This window comes from Marmota monax, unplaced genomic scaffold, assembly GCF_021218885.2.
Source record: "Marmota monax isolate L192 unplaced genomic scaffold, Marmota_monax_Labrador192_F-V1.1 WCK01_AAM20220418_F8-fsc00253, whole genome shotgun sequence".
NCBI classification, from domain to species: Eukaryota; Metazoa; Chordata; class Mammalia; order Rodentia; family Sciuridae; genus Marmota; species Marmota monax.
In genome coordinates this window covers 592,387-608,164 of record NW_026695237.1, presented here as the reverse complement: position 1 = coordinate 608,164, position 15,778 = coordinate 592,387, and the positions used below count along the sequence as shown (strand labels likewise).

The 15,778-nt window shown below is 36.2% G+C and overlaps 1 protein-coding gene across 2 annotated transcripts; it reads right to left on the bottom strand.

Annotated features, from left to right (window-relative positions):
- Positions 1 to 4,013: 4,013 nt before the first annotated feature.
- On the bottom strand, positions 4,014 to 7,936 carry LOC124089429 (ligand-dependent nuclear receptor-interacting factor 1-like). 2 transcript variants are annotated; one of them, XM_046439450.2, is made up of 2 exons: positions 7,260 to 7,396; positions 4,014 to 6,036 (listed from the first exon to the last, which is right to left on the bottom strand). In XM_046439450.2, exon 2 carries the CDS (start codon positions 6,022 to 6,024, stop codon positions 5,332 to 5,334), a length of 693 nt encoding a protein of 230 aa, XP_046295406.1. In that variant the 5' UTR covers positions 6,025 to 6,036; positions 7,260 to 7,396; the 3' UTR covers positions 4,014 to 5,331. The 2 variants fall into 2 exon arrangements, with proteins under 2 accessions (XP_046295406.1, XP_046295408.1); XM_046439452.2 differs by adding an exon at positions 7,670 to 7,936 and having other exon boundaries at positions 4,326 to 7,546.
- Positions 7,937 to 15,778: the final 7,842 nt, after the last annotated feature.

Genomic DNA, 15,778 nt, shown 5'->3' with positions numbered 1-15,778 from the left:
AGGAACTGGGTTAAGAAATCTCCTCATATTCAAATTGGTGTCACCCTATATGTAACTTTTCTCTTGCAGGTTTTAAATTCTATCCTTATTCTGTATGCTAGGCACTTTTATTATAATGTGCTTGGTTTAGATCTGTTGTAATTTTGGGAATACATTTAACAAAGAAGTGAAAGACCTCTACAATTAAAACTACATAATACTATAGATAGAAATTGAAAAAGATCTTAAAAGATGGAAAGATATCCCATGTTCTTGGATAGGCAGAATTAATATTGTCAAAATGGCCAAACTACCAAAGGCATTATGCAGATTTAGTGCATTTACAATTAAAATTTCAAGAACATATCTCATAGAAATAGAAAAATCAATCATGAAATTTATTTGGGAAAATAAGGACCAAGAATAGCTAAAGAAATCCTTACCAAGAAAAGTAAAGCAAGAGGTATCACATACCAGACCTTAACTATACTACAAAACCTATAGTAACAAAATAGACATGTAGATTATTGGTACAGAATAGAAAACAGGAACAAATCCACTTAAATATAGTTATCTTATACTTGACAAAGGTGTTAAAAACATACATTGGCAAAAAGATAACCTCTTAAACATATGGCTTTAGAAAACTGGAAATCTGTATGCAGCAAATTGAAGTTAAATCACTGACTCACCTTGCACAAAACGCAACTCAAACTGAATCAAGAACCTAGGAATTAGACCAGAGACCCTGTGCCTAATAGAACAAAAATAGGCCCAAATATTCACAATGTCAGATTAGGTCCCAACAAGATTCTTAAAATGAAAGAAATAAAAACCAAGAATTAATAAATGGGATTGATTCAAACTAAAAAGCTTCTTTCAGCAAAGGAAACAATAATGTAAAGAGAGAGCTTACAGAGAAGGATAACATCTTTACTACATGCATATCAGATAGAGCACTAATTGCAGGATATATAAAGAACTCAAAAGACTCAACAGCAAAAGACTAAATAATCCAGTCAATAAATGGGCTAAGGAAATGAACAAACAGTTCACAGAAGAAGATGTACAATTGGTCAAAAAACATGAAAAAATTTTCAACTTCACTAGTACTGAGAAATGCAAATCAAACTACTCTAAGATTTCATCTCACTCTAGTTAGAATGGCAATTATCAAGAATACAAACAACAAAGGCTTGCTTAGGATGTGGGGAAAAAGATACACTCATACATGGCTGGTGGCACTGCAAATTGGTGCAACTACTCTGGATAGCAGTATAAAAATTCCTTTAAAAACTTAGAATGTAACCACTATTTGACCCACTATCCCACTCCTTGATCTATACCCAAAGAACTTAAAATCACCATACTATAATGACACAGATGCAATGTTTATATCAGCTCAATTCATAATAGCAAAACTATGGAACCCTTCAATAGATGAATGGATAAATAATCTGTAGTATATATACACAGGGACTATTACCCAGCATTCAAGGAGAATACAGTTATGACATTTATCTTTGTGCATCAATCATTGGTTACCCCTAGCTCACCCCTCCTTCAAGGACGTGCTGGAATATAACTGGAACACTTCAAGATTACAGAGTATAGATTGCTGCAGAGAAATTCTTACAATCTAGCCAAACAAAAATGAATCTCACTGCACACAAGATCTAACTCTACCTGAGTCTAAACATCACTCAGTTTGTAGAAGTGGGGATACAAAATCACCCAGACAAAGAACAGATTTTAAGGGTGAACAATGAGAGGGAAAGTTCAGATCTCCTCTCTTGACATCTACACATATATAAAACCCAGATAAATACCATAATTAGAAAAAACTACACAAACAAAAGCACCTATAAAAGAGAAAAGGGAATGCACCTCAACTGAAGCATAAGTCCAAGACCTCCGAAAACATGAGAAAACTGGCAAACAATCGATTCCCAAAGTTCACAATGCTTCAATAAAATATTTAACATATATGAAAGATGATAAAATTCCAAAGATATATCATAAAACTGATTATTAAAATGTTAAATGAACTAAAAGAAGATCTAAGGAATTCATTAAGAGAGCAAATATAAGAGAAAAAAGGCCATTTCAGTAAATAAATAGAAATATTGAAAAAAATAAATCAGAATTTCTGTAAATAAAAGATGCAATGAATCAAATAAAAATTCACTTGAAAGCATCACCAACAGATTATGTTGCATAGAAATCAGAATTTTAGTGCTTTGGGAACAGAACCTCAGGCCTTGAAGACAGGTTACTTGAGTTTGCACAGATTACAATAAAGAAAAAATTATAATATAACACGATCAGAATGTATAATAATTGTGTGACATTAAGATACCAAACCTGAGAGCCATTGTGACAGAAGAAAATATGGAGAGACAAGCTAAAGACATTAACAATATTTTCAATGTTACAGTTGCAGAAAATTTCTTTCACATCAGAAAGGAGACAGACATCCACATACAGGAATCTTGCAGAACTCCAAACAGACCTGACCATAGAAAAGTTCTCCAAGACACATCCTGATCAAAATGCCTAAAGTAGAAAATAAGAAAAACATTCAAAGATAACAGAAACATCATGTCACATGAAGAGGCAAACTAACAAGACTAACATTTGACTTCTGAATTCAGACACTAAAACCAAGGAGGGCCTGGAATAAGATATTTCAAGTTTTTTTTTTTTTTTGATTTTTAGCTTGCTATATTTTCTAATTTTTTCCACAATGAACATGCATTACTCTGTAATAAATGTTTTAAATATTTATCAAAGTTATTAATGATTTATGAAATTATTAAGAAGACTGACAGGTGACCTTAAGATTAAATAACATGGAAATCACTGAGGACCTTGACAAAATCTATTTAAGTAGAGGGAGCAAAACTGAATGGAACTGTTTAGCAGTTCCACATAATGTTAAACACAGAGTTACTGTATAACCCAGCAATTACATGCCTAGGTACATACTCAAGGTAACTGAAAATATGTTCATACAAAAATTTGCACACAAACATTCATAGCAACATTTTTAGTAGCCCAAAGTGGAAATAATCCAAATATCCATAACAGATGAATGGAAAAACAAAGTGTGATACAATTGGCCCTCTTTGTCTGCAGGTTCCACAACAAACCATGCATCAAAAATTTGGATTTTTTTTTGTCTGTACTGAACACATACAGACTTTATTTTTTCAATATTTCCTAAACAATAAGGACAATTATCTACATAGAATTTACATTGTACTAGGCATTACAAGTAATATAGAAATCATTTAAAATATACAGGTGGAGATAAGTAGCCTATTAGCAAATGCTATGCCATATTATAAAATAACTTAATTATTCAAAGATTCTGATATCCCTGGGAAGGGTTCTGGAACCAATCTGTCACAGATATTGAGGGATGACTATATATTCATACAAGAAAATATATTCAGCAAAAATTAATGAAGTGCTGTTGCATCCTACCACATGGATGAAACTTGAAAATATTAGGCCAAGTAAAAACAAAACTAAACTAAACTAAAATATATTGTATGACTCCATGCAGATGAAATGTTTGCAACAGACAGTTTTACAGAAACAGTGGTACTTAGACAGGAAGGGATAATGAATGGGGTGATGGCTATGGTATAGGACTTGTTCCTGTTGTGTTCAAAGTGTATTGATGGTTGCACACCTCTGAACAGAATAAAAACCACTTTAAAAAGGGAGAATTTAATGCTATGTGAAATATATCTCAATAAAGCTATTTGTAAAAATAAAAAGGCAGCAGAGTCTAGTTGATGTACTTATTTCAATCCTATTCAGTATTTTTTGATTTACTATTTTCTCTGTTGTTGCCACGACACATTTTTAAAAATCTTATCCCCCCATATTTGCTAATCATTTTCTAATTCTTCTCTCTTCTTAATCTCTATCCCCACACTACGTTCAAACTCTCCAAAATTAAAAAAAAAAAGAAAAATGTATTCCTCTATTAAGAAAAACTACATTTCACAGTATTGATACTTTTTACACCATCTATATAACATATGTACATATTACCAAAGGGGGGAAAGGAGGAATAAAGGGAGAAGGGGGTGCTGCTGTCTAAAGACACATCACTTTAAGCCAACAATATATCAAATAGCCTGAATTCCAAATATTATTTTGGATTATATAAAATAACTGACAAATTACAAAACAGGTGTCCTTCCCTCTTGAAAAATGGTTAAATACTTAAATGATGCTGCTATACTATATTTTTAATGAAATTTTAAAAATCAACAATGGTAGGTAGAAGTTATCGTTATTTTACAGGTAAAGAGACCAAGAGAGTACTTTTAAAGTCAAAGGTAAATTTAGGTTTACTGCTAATTTCCTCTCTTGGACTGTAAAATTTTAATAGTACACACTAATTATCTATTGTTGGAGTAACACCTGAGCAATTTAGCTAAAGATACAACAATAACAAAAACCTTATATACAAATATTCAAACTTGGGAAGTTTTCAGTTAAAATAATAGAAAAATATAAATTTTTTCCTTCCAGAAAAAGGTATCTAAGAAAATGGTTCAGACAACTCATGTATATTATTCACAAGTCATACATGAATCACCCTCTTCTGTATTTCTTAAATTCTATAACCAACTGATAAAAAAACAGGTTTCATTGTCAAAGAATATGAACAGGTTTCATTTTCAGAATACATCTATAATTTAACAATATTGGATGTGTAACTGATGTGATTCTGCAATCTGTATATGGGGTAAAAATGGGAGTTCATAACCCACTTGAATCAAAGTGTGAAATATGATTTATCAAGAACTATGTAATGTTTTGAACAACCAACAATAAAAAATTTAAAAAAAATAAATTAGAAAATCAATCCAAAAAAAAAAAACAAAAAAAAAACAAACAATAGTCCCGCTGTTTATCTGCAGTTTTGCTTTCTGTGATTTTAGTTATCCACCATCAACTGCTATCCAGAAATATTAAAGCAGAACATTCCAGAAAGAAATAATTTATAACTTTTTAAAAAATTCTGTCATTTTGAGTAGTGTGATGAAATCTTACACTCCCCTGGCTCAAGACATAAATCCTCCCTTTGTCCAGGGTATCCACTCTATATCTGCTACTTGACCATTATTCACTTATGTAACTGTTATCAGAGTGACTGTCAACAGTATTACAGTGCTTGTATACAGGGTTCAGTACTATCTCCACTTTTGAACCTTCCATTTGAAAAGCATTCCTGGTAGATAAGGGTGGAATAATATACTAATACAAAAGTCTATTTAAAAAACACAGTTATTTCATATTAAAGTCTTTCAGTACATAACATTTTTATTATTTTTGGTGCATCTTCTTACGCATTTCTTCAAGAGCTGCTTCTTTCTCTCTTAGCACTTGTTTAAGTCTTCTTATTTTTTCATCTCGGACGGTTTCTTCTAATTCTGGTGGTGTCACTGGGAAAATATCTTCAGTATATTTTTTATTAAAGAAATTACTTTGTTCAAAAGCTGCATATGAACTCAATGCACCTTTCTCCTCCTTCTTGTGGGAATAGTGTTCTACTTCAGTTATCTTTTCTTCTCTGGTTTTGCTGCAGCTTGTGGGAATGTTATTTTTTGATAAGTCTGAAGTCGGTAAAACACTGCAGAGGGGTTGGGAACTGGTGACAATAGTTACCCCATTTATGACTGTGTTGCAGGTACTCTCGGTTTTTCTCTTCTTTGTGTGATCCATCTTCTTCATGTTTTTTGCTTTTCTTTTCTTATTAAAACCCTGTTTTCTCTCTTGTTCCTTCACCACCTTCTCTGTGTTAGTACTACTCTTCATCACACTGCTAAAGGAATCAAAACTTTTTCCAGAGTGCAAATGATCAGGAATTCGAGTAAGGCACACTCGCAAATCTTTAGTGAGACCAAATATCTTTTTAAATTCAGCATCGCTCTTCAGACATGATGCCTTAACACTATTTCCTTGAGAGACTTTCTTGTCATTTCTTCCTTGAGAGACTTTTCCTAATGTTGATGCCATCTCATTCTGTATCTTTGATTCTTGGTCTCTGAAAACATACTGTTGTGAAGTAACAGTTGTTGCATCAACAGAGGAATTTATTTTCTCTATGCTCTGGATCGTATTTCCTTTTCTGGGGGCATTCTGTCCTGTACTAAATCCATCTGGAAAGACTGGCTTTGTGAATAAAGTCTTACTCTGTTTTAGGTAGTTACTGGATTGATTCATGTTATGTGGGTTTGTGGTAGAAAGAGATGATTTTTCGAACATTTTATTCTTCTCTGCACTTAGATTAATCATGGAAGCAAGCTGGGTATTTGAAAGTGATTTTGTCTCCATCTGTAAAGATTTACTTTTAGCCAAAACAATATTTACAACCTCTCTGGATATTTCTGTGACTGGACTTGAACTCACTACCTGTGATGTGTTTTTTCTTAGTGGAATATCAGGAGAAACAGAATTCTGATGGTCAATTTGTGATGGCAAAATATCTGCCCCCTTTTTAGCCAACAGATAGACTTTCCCATTAAACATAACCAAAGCATTATCTTTAATTGGCACACTTATGGATTGTGTCCCACTAGGACTGATGGTACTCAATGGTGGCATATTTACAGTATTATCTCCCAAACTTTTCCTATCTACGAAAGTTTTTAAAATCTTTGAAGCCACATTATTTGAAGATTTAACAGGAACAAGAGATGGAGTACAAGGCCGTAGATTTTCTTGAAAAATCCATTTCACTGGAGCAGCTTGAGAATGCTGACCACCTTTTAATTGTGTCTCTGCAGCAACTTTCGATGGAATTTGGGTGGTATTTAGTATCAGTGGCTTTGCTATTTCTTTAACAGGTTTTGGATAGATATTTTGAAAGTTCTTGGTAACTATATTTTTCACTGTATTTACAGGAGATACATAAATAACTGTTGGTATTTGGGAGGACTCAACTGCTCCTGAGGTACTTGTGGTTGCAGCTGCAAGTATCTTTTGCTGAACTGAAGGAGGCAATGATGATGCAGGTACGGATTTCACTTCAGCATGGGCTGGAATTTGTAAATGATGCCCGGAAGGCAAAACTGGAGACTTCACAGTCATTGGAAGATTCGGGGTTTTGACTACAATATAAGATGAATCATTTTGTGTTGAGGGAGGAACAGCAAATGTTTGCATGGTGAGTCCATCAATTTTCACACCATGACTCTTAACTTTAGAAACTGATGAGGTAAAATTTTCAGTTCCCACAGAAGTAACTCTACCTTTTTCTGCTGTATCTACTGTTCTTGTAAGAAAATACTTTGAAGAACTGGCTGGCTGAAAAATGGGCAATTGAACTGATGCACTTGTGGAAGAGCTGGAAATCTGAGTCTGAAAAGTAACTTGAACTGGTTTTCCTGTATTCCCTTTCAAAGCATCAGACATGACTGAAGATTGAACTAGTGGGATAAGATTTCCAGAAGAATTAGGAATTGGAAGTAATTGCAGAAGATTTTTTCCATCCGAGCCAATCGTCTGAACTACTTGATACATGCAGCCTGAAACACAAAAGGCCTATTAAGCAGGGCACTGTGGTGCACAACCTATCCCAGCTAATTTGGGAAGTTGAAATGGGAGGATCACTTGAGCCAAGTTCAAGACCATCCTGAGCAACTGAGTGCGACTCCATCAATGTGAGGCGTTGCCTGAATTTTCCTCTGCGGGTTTCAGGAAGACCCTCTGTAGATTATTGGACATTTTAGAGGGTGGGGAAGGGACAGATCATCCAGTAAAGTGGGGAATGTGGGGCCGAGGTTCTCAAGGAAGCGAAAATCAGAACGAGAGAATATTGGGCTTCAGTTGCCCTGCAGCAATTGTGAGGGGTTAGATGCGGAACGGAGGGAGACCTCAGGCTCTCGAGAGGGCGTATCCCCAAGCTTCCGAGGGAGGTGGAGCAGCCACCCACAAACCGGAAGGCTCCGCGCTGCGCCTGATATTTCAAGTTTTAAAAGAGAATAATTGCTAGCCAAAATTGCCATACCAAGCAAAACTTTCTTTCATATTTGATGGGGGAATAAAAAATTTCCATGACAAAAATAAAACTAAAAGAATACATCAAAATCATACCACACCAAAGAATTCTCAAAGATAAATTATAGTACGAGGAATCACAATACAAAACCCAAAACTCTCAAATAAGTGAAGAGCAATCAAAGACTAATCAGCTGAATGAGAATCAAGAAAAAATTAAATATAACAAAAATCCAAAATATCCATATCCAAACACATATCCATAATCACACTGAATATAAATTGTCTCAACTCTCCAATTAAAAGACATAGAGTAGCAGAATGAATCAAGGTCAAACTATATGCTGTTTTCTCTGAGAAACTCACCTCATAAGCAAGAGCACACACAGGCTGAAGGTAAATGGATAGGAAAAAATATTCCATGCAAATAGAGTTTGAAAACAAGACAGAGAAACTATCCATTAATTTGACAATGCTGATTTCAAGCAAAAATTAATCAGAAGAGACAAAGAAAGCCATTGCATCCTGGCAAAGTGAGTAATCCAATAAGAAGATATAATGATAGTAAATATTTATGCTCCAAATTTTAGCACACACAATTGCGCATGCACGTGCTCACACACACACACACACACACACACACACACATACACACACGATAATCCTTGATGTTAAATCCAAGATAAACCCCAATATAATTTCACTTGGTGATTTCTTTTTTTTTAAAATTTTTTTTATTGTTGGCTGTTCAAAACATTACATAGTTCTTGATATATCATATTTCACCATTTGATTCAAGTGGGTTATGAGCTCCCATTTTTACCCCATATACAGATTGCAGAATCACATCAGTTACACATCCATTGATTTACATATTGCCATACTAGTGTCTGTTGTATTCTGCTGCCTTTCCTATCCTCTACTATCCCCCCTCCCCTCCCCTCCCCTTCCCTCCCCTCCCCTCTTCTCTCTCTGCTCCCTCTACTGACATTCGTTTGTCCCCCTTATATTATTTTTCCCCTTCCCCTGACTTCCTCTTGTATGTACTTTTGTATAACTCTGAGGGTCTCCTTCCATTTCCATGCATTTTCCCTTCTCTCTCCCTTTCCCTCCCACCTCTCATCCCTGTTTAATGTTAATCTTCTTCTCATGCTCTTTGACCCTACTCTGTTCCTAGTTACTCTCCTTATATCAAAGAAGACATTTGGCATTTGTTTTTTAGGGATTGGCTAGCTTCACTTAGCATAATCTGCTCTAATGCCATCCATTTCCCTGTAAATTCTATGATTTTGTCATTTTTTAATGCAGAGTAATACTCCATTGTGTATAAATGCCACATTTTTTAATCCATTCATCCATTGAAGGGCATCTAGGTTGGTTCCACAGTCTAGCTATTGTGAATTGTGCTGCTATGAACATCGATGTAGCAGTGTCCCTGTAGCATGCTCTTTTTAGGTCTTTAGGGAATAGACCGGGAAGGGGAATAGCTGGGTCAAATGGTGGCTCCATTCCCAGCTTTCCAAGAAATCTCCATACTGCTTTCCAAATTGGCTGCACCAATTTGCAGTCCCACCAGCAATGTACAAGTGTACCCTTTTCCCCACATCCTCGCCAGCACTTGTTGTTGTTTGACTTCATAATGGCTGCCAATCTAACTGGAGTGAGATGGTATCTTAGGGTGGTTTTGATTTGCATTTCTCTGACTGCTAGAGATGGTGAGCATTTTTTCATGTACTTGTTGATTGATTGTATGTCCTCCTCTGAGAAGTGTCTGTTCAGGTCCTTGGCCCATTTGTTGATTGGGTTGTTTGTTCTCTTATTGTCTAATTTTTTGAGTTCTTTGTATACTCTGGATATTAGGGCTCTATCTGAAGTGTGAGGAGTAAAGATTTGTTCCCAGGATGTAGGCTCTCTATTTACCTCTCTTATTGTATCTTTTGCTGAGAAAAAACTTTTTAGTTTGAGTAAGTCCCATTTGTTGATTCTAGTTATTAACTTTTGTGCTATGGGTGTCCTATTGAGGAATTTGGAGCCCGACCCCACCGACTGTAGATCGTAGCCAACTTTTTCTTCTATCAGACGGCGTGTCTCTGATTTGATATCAAGCTCCTTGATCCATTTTGAATTAACTTTTGTGCATGGCGAGAGAAAGGGATTCAGTTTCATTTTGTTGCATATGGATTTCCAGTTTTCCCAGCACCATTTGTTGAAGATGCTATCCTTCCTCCATTGCATGCTTTTAGCCCCTTTATCAAATATAAGGTAGTTGTAGTTTTGTGGATTGGTTTCTGTGTCCTCTATTCTGTACCATTGGTCCACCCGCCTGTTTTGGTACCAGTACCATGCTGTTTTTGTTACTATTGCTCTGTAGTATAGTTTGAAGTCTGGTATCGCTATACTGCCTGATTCACACTTCCTGCTTAGCATTGTTTTTGCTATTCTGGGTCTTTTGTTTTTCCATATGAATTTCATGATTGCTTTCTCTATTTCTACAAGAAATGCCGTTGGGATTTTGATTGGCATTGCATTAAACCTATAGAGAACTTTTGGTAATATCGCCATTTTGATGATGTTAGTTCTGCCTATCCATGAACAGGGTATATTTTTCCATCTCCTAAGATCTTCTTCTATTTCTCTCTTTAGGGTTCTGTAGTTTTCATTGTATAAGTCTTTCACCTCTTTTGTTAGGTTGATTCCCAAGTATTTTATTTTTTTTGAAGATACTGTGAATGGAGTGGTTGTCCTCATTTCCATTTCAGAGGATTTGTCGCTGATATACAGGAATGCCTTTGATTTATGCGTGTTGATTTTATATCCTGCCACTTTGCTGAATTCATTTATTAGCTCTAATAGTTTCTTTGTAGACCCTTTTGGGTCTGCTAGGTATAGAATCATGTCATCTGCAAATAGTGATAATTTAAGTTCTTCTTTTCCTATTTTGATGCCTTTAATTTCTTTCGTCTAATTGCTCTGGCCAGTGTTTCGAGAACTATGTTGAACAGAAGTGGTGAGAGAGGGCATCCCTGTCTTGTTCCAGATTTTAGAGGGAATGCCTTCAATTTTTCTCCATTGAGAATGATGCTAGCCTGAGGCTTAGCATAGATTGCTTTTACAATATTGAGGTATGTTCCTGTTATCCCTAGTTTTTCTAGAGTTTTGAACATAAAGGGATGCTGTACTTTGTCGAATGCTTTTTCCGCATCTATCGAGATGATCATATGATTCTTATTTTTAAGTCTATTGATGTGGTGAATAACATTTATTGATTTCCGTATATTGAACCAGCCTTGCATCCCAGGGATGAATCCTACTTGATCATGGTGCACAATTTTTTTGATAAGTTTTTGTATCCGAGTGGCCAGAATTTTATTGAGGATTTTTGCATCTAGGTTCATTAGAGATATTGGTCTGTAGTTTTCTTTCTTTGAAGTGTCTTTGTCTGGTTTAGGTATCAGGGTGATGTTGGCCTCGTAGAATGAATTTGGAAGTTCTCCCTCTTTTTCTATTTCCCGAAGTAGCTTGAAAAGTATTGGTATTAGTTCCTCTTTAAAGGTTTTGTAAAACTCTGCTGTATACCCATCTGGTCCTGGGCTTTTCTTAGTTGGTAGTCTTTTGATGGTTTCTTCTATTTCCTCAATTGATATTGGTCTGTTTAGGTTGTCTATATCCTCCTGACTCAATCTGGGCAGATCATATGACTTAAGAAATTTATCTATGCCTTCACTATCTTCTAATTTATTGGAGTATAAGGATTCAAAATAATTTTTGATTATCTTCTGTATTTCTGAAGTGTCTGTTGTGATATTGCCTCTTTCATCCCGTATGTTAGTAATTTGAGTTCTCTCTCTTCTTCTCTTCGCTAGCATGGCTAAGGGTCTGTCGATTTTGTTTATTTTTTCAAAGAACCAACTTTTAGTTTTGTCAATTTTTTCAATTGTTTCTTTTGTTTCAATTTCATTAATTTCAGCTCTGATTTTAATTATTTCTTGCCTTCTACTTCTTTTGCTGTTGTTTTGCTCTTCTTTTTCTAGGATTTTGAGATGAAGTATGAGATCATTTATTTGTTGGTTTTTTCTTTTTTTAAGGAATGAACTCCAAGCAATGAATTTTCCTCTTAGAACTGCTTTCAATGTGTCCCATAGATTCCGATATGTTGTGTCTGTGTTTTCATTAATCTCTAAGAATTTTTTAATTTCTTCCTTGATGTCTTCTATAACCCATTGATCATTCAGTAACCTATTGTTCATTCTCCAAGTGATGTATTCTTTTCCCTTCCTTCTTTTATCGTTGATTTTCAGTTCCATTCCATTATGATCAGATAGGATGCATGGTATTATCTCTACTCCTTTATATTGTCTAAGAGTTTCCCTGTGACATAATATATGATCTATTTTTGAGAAGGATCCATGTGCTGCTGAGAAAAAAGTGTAACTGCTTGATGTTGGGTGGTATATTCTATATATGTCAATTAAGTCTAGGCTATTAATTGTGTTATTGAGTTCTATAGTTTCCTTATTCAACTTTTGTTTGGAAGATCTGTCCAGTGGTGATAGAGGTGTGTTGAAGTCTCCCATGATTATTGTATGGTGGTCTATTAGACTCTTGAACTTGAGAAGAGTTTGTTTGATGAACATAGCTGCACCATTGTTTGGGGCATATATATTTATGATTGTTATGTCTTGTTGGTGTATGGTTCCCTTGAGCAGTATGTAGTGTCCCTCTTTATCCCTTTTGATTAACTTTGGCTTGAAATCTATTTTATTTGATATGAGTATGGATACTCCTGCTTGTTTCCGAAGTCCATATGAGTGATATGATTTTTCCCAACCTTTCCCCTTCAGCCTATGTATGTCTTTTCCTATCAAATGCGTCTCCTGTAGGCAGCATATTGTTGGGTCTTGTTTTGTGATCCATTCTACTAGCCTGTGTCTCTTGATTGGTGAGTTTAAGCCATTAACATTTAGGGTTATTATTGAGATATGGGTTGTTCTTCCAGCCATATTTGTTTATTTCTGTTACTAAACATGGTTTGTTTTCCTCTTTGATTATTTTCCCCCCTTTAGTGTCCTACCTCCCACTGTTGGTTTTCATTGTTATTTTCCATTTCCTCTTCCTGTAATGTTTTGCCAAGGATGTTTTGAAGAGCTGGTTTTCTAGCTGCAAATTCTTTTAACTTTTGTTTATCGTGGAAGGTTTTAATTTCATCTACCATCCTGAAGCTTAATTTCGCTGGAAACACAATTCTTGGTTGGAACCCATTTTCTTTCAGTGTTTGAAATATGTTATTCCAGGATCTTCTAGCTTTCAGAGTCTGTGTTGAAAGATCAGCTGTTATCCTGATTGGCTTACCCCTAAATGTGATCTGCTTCCTTTCTCTTGTAGCTTTTAAAATTCTCTCCTTATTCTGTATGTTGGGCATCTTCATTATAATGTGTCTAGGTGTGGGTCTCTTATGATTTTGCACATTTGGCGTCCTGTAGGCTTCTAGGATTTGGGGTTCTGTCTCATTCTTCAAGTCTGGGAAGTTTTCTCTTATTATTTCATTGAATAGATTGCTCATTCCTTTGGTTTGAAACTCTGTCCCTTCCTGTATCCCAATGACTCTTAAATTTGGTCTCTTGATGTTATCCCATATTTCTTGGATGTTCTGCTCATGGTTTCTTAAGTCTTGCTGAGCTGTCTATGTTCTTTTCAAGTTGAAATACTTTATCTTCATTGTCTGATGTTCTGTCTTCTAAGTGTTCTACTCTGCTGGTAGTATTCTCAATTGAGTTTTTAAGTTGGCTTATTGCTTCCTGCATTTCTAGGATTTCTGTTTGTTTGTTTTTTATAACCTCTATTTCCCTGTATAGTTGATCTTTTGCTTCTTGGATTTGTTTATGTAATTCATTGTTGAAGTGATCTTTCATTGTCCGATTTTGCTGTCTGATGTCTTCCTTGAGACTCCAGATCATCTGAAGCATGTATATCCTGAATTCTTTATCTGACATTCCATCTGCTGCAGCTATTACCTCTTCTAACGTTGAGTTGACCTGCAATGCTTGTGGTCCTTTCTTTCCTTGTCTCTTCATACTGTTCACGTTCCTTTCTACTTGGTGAAACTGTTGTGCTATTGAATTTTCCCCCTATATATTTATATTGGTCTTGTATAGTTGCAAAGTGTCCCTCACAGGCGCGGGCGGCGGCTCTGCCCCTCCTCCAATTGGGGCAATGTGCCTACCACGCCGGCAGGCCACTGGGCCTGCTCTGCCGGTCGGTAGCAGGTCCGCCGACCTTGCAGGCGCGGGCGGCGGCTTTGTCCCTCTGCGGGCCGCTAGGCTTGTTCTGTTGGTGGTCGCAGTTCTGTCTACTTTGCAGGCGCAGGCAGCAGCACTGCCCCTCTGCAGGCCTCTGGGGCTGTACTGCCAGTGGGTCGCAGGTCCGCCTACCTTGCAGGCGTGGGGGGGTGCGGCTCTACCCTTCCTCAGGCCACTGAACCTGTTCTGTCTCTCGGTTGCAGGTCTGGCCTGTTCTGATGATGGTCACAGTTCCCTCTACCTTGCCGGCGCAGGGGGAGGGGGCGGCTCTGCCTCTCAGCAGGCCGCTGCTCCTCTTCTGCCGGTGGGTCGCAGGCCCGCCTACCTTGCAGGAGTGATTGGAAGCTCTGTCCCGCCGCGGGCCACTGGGCCTTTTCTGTCGGTGGTCACCGTTCCACCTACCTGGGAGGCGCGGGGGGTGGGGGCGGCTCTGCCCCTCAGCAGGCCGCTGGGCCTGCTCTGTGCGTGGTCACAGTTCCCTCTACTTTTCACTTGGTGATTTCAACACACTCTAATCACCAATACACAGGTCAATGAAGCACAAAATCAGTAAATATATTTCCAACATAAATTATTCTATAAATCAAATGGATCTAATAAACATTTATAAAATATTTATCCTCAAACAGCTGAATTCACTATCTTCTCAACAGCTCATAGAATGTATTACCAAATAGACCACACTCTAGGTCACAATATAAGTCTCAGCAAATCCAAAAAGATCAATGTAATCACATGTATTCTATCTGATAATAATGGAATGAAACTAGAAATCACCAGAAAGTAAATAATAATAAACCACAAAACAGATGGAGATTAAGCAATACTATTTTAAATGAAGAATGGATCAAAGAAGAAAACAAAGAAGAAATCAATAAATTCTTAGAAAAAAATAAAACAAGAATGCAACATATCAAAATATTTGGGATTGTATGGAAGTAGCACTAAGAGGAAAATTCACTGCTTTGAGTGCCTATTTAAAAACTAGGGAGATTCCCCCCAAATTAGCTAATGATCCACCTCAAAATCTTAGAATAAGAATAACAAAAGAATTCCAAAGTCAGTAAAAGAAATAATAAGAATCAGAACTGATATTAATGAAATTGAAAATAAAAATAAATACACAGAATCAACAACAAAGAGTTGGTTCTTCAAAAAGATAAATATGATTGATAAACCCTTAGCCAAACTAAGAAGACAGAGAGAGAGAATGAAAGAAAACTTAAATCAGCAAAATTAGAGATGAAAAAGATATAACCACAGTCCCTTCTGAATGCCAGAGAATAATTAGAAATTATTTTGAAAAGTTATACTTCCATAACTGCAAAATTGACATATTTCTAGACACATATGGCTTGCTCTATATTAGGAAGATATAGAAAACTTAAACATACAAATATCAAGTAATGAATTTGAAAACAATTAAAAGAACTACCAACAAAAAACAGCCAAGGACCAGATGGATTCTCAGCAGA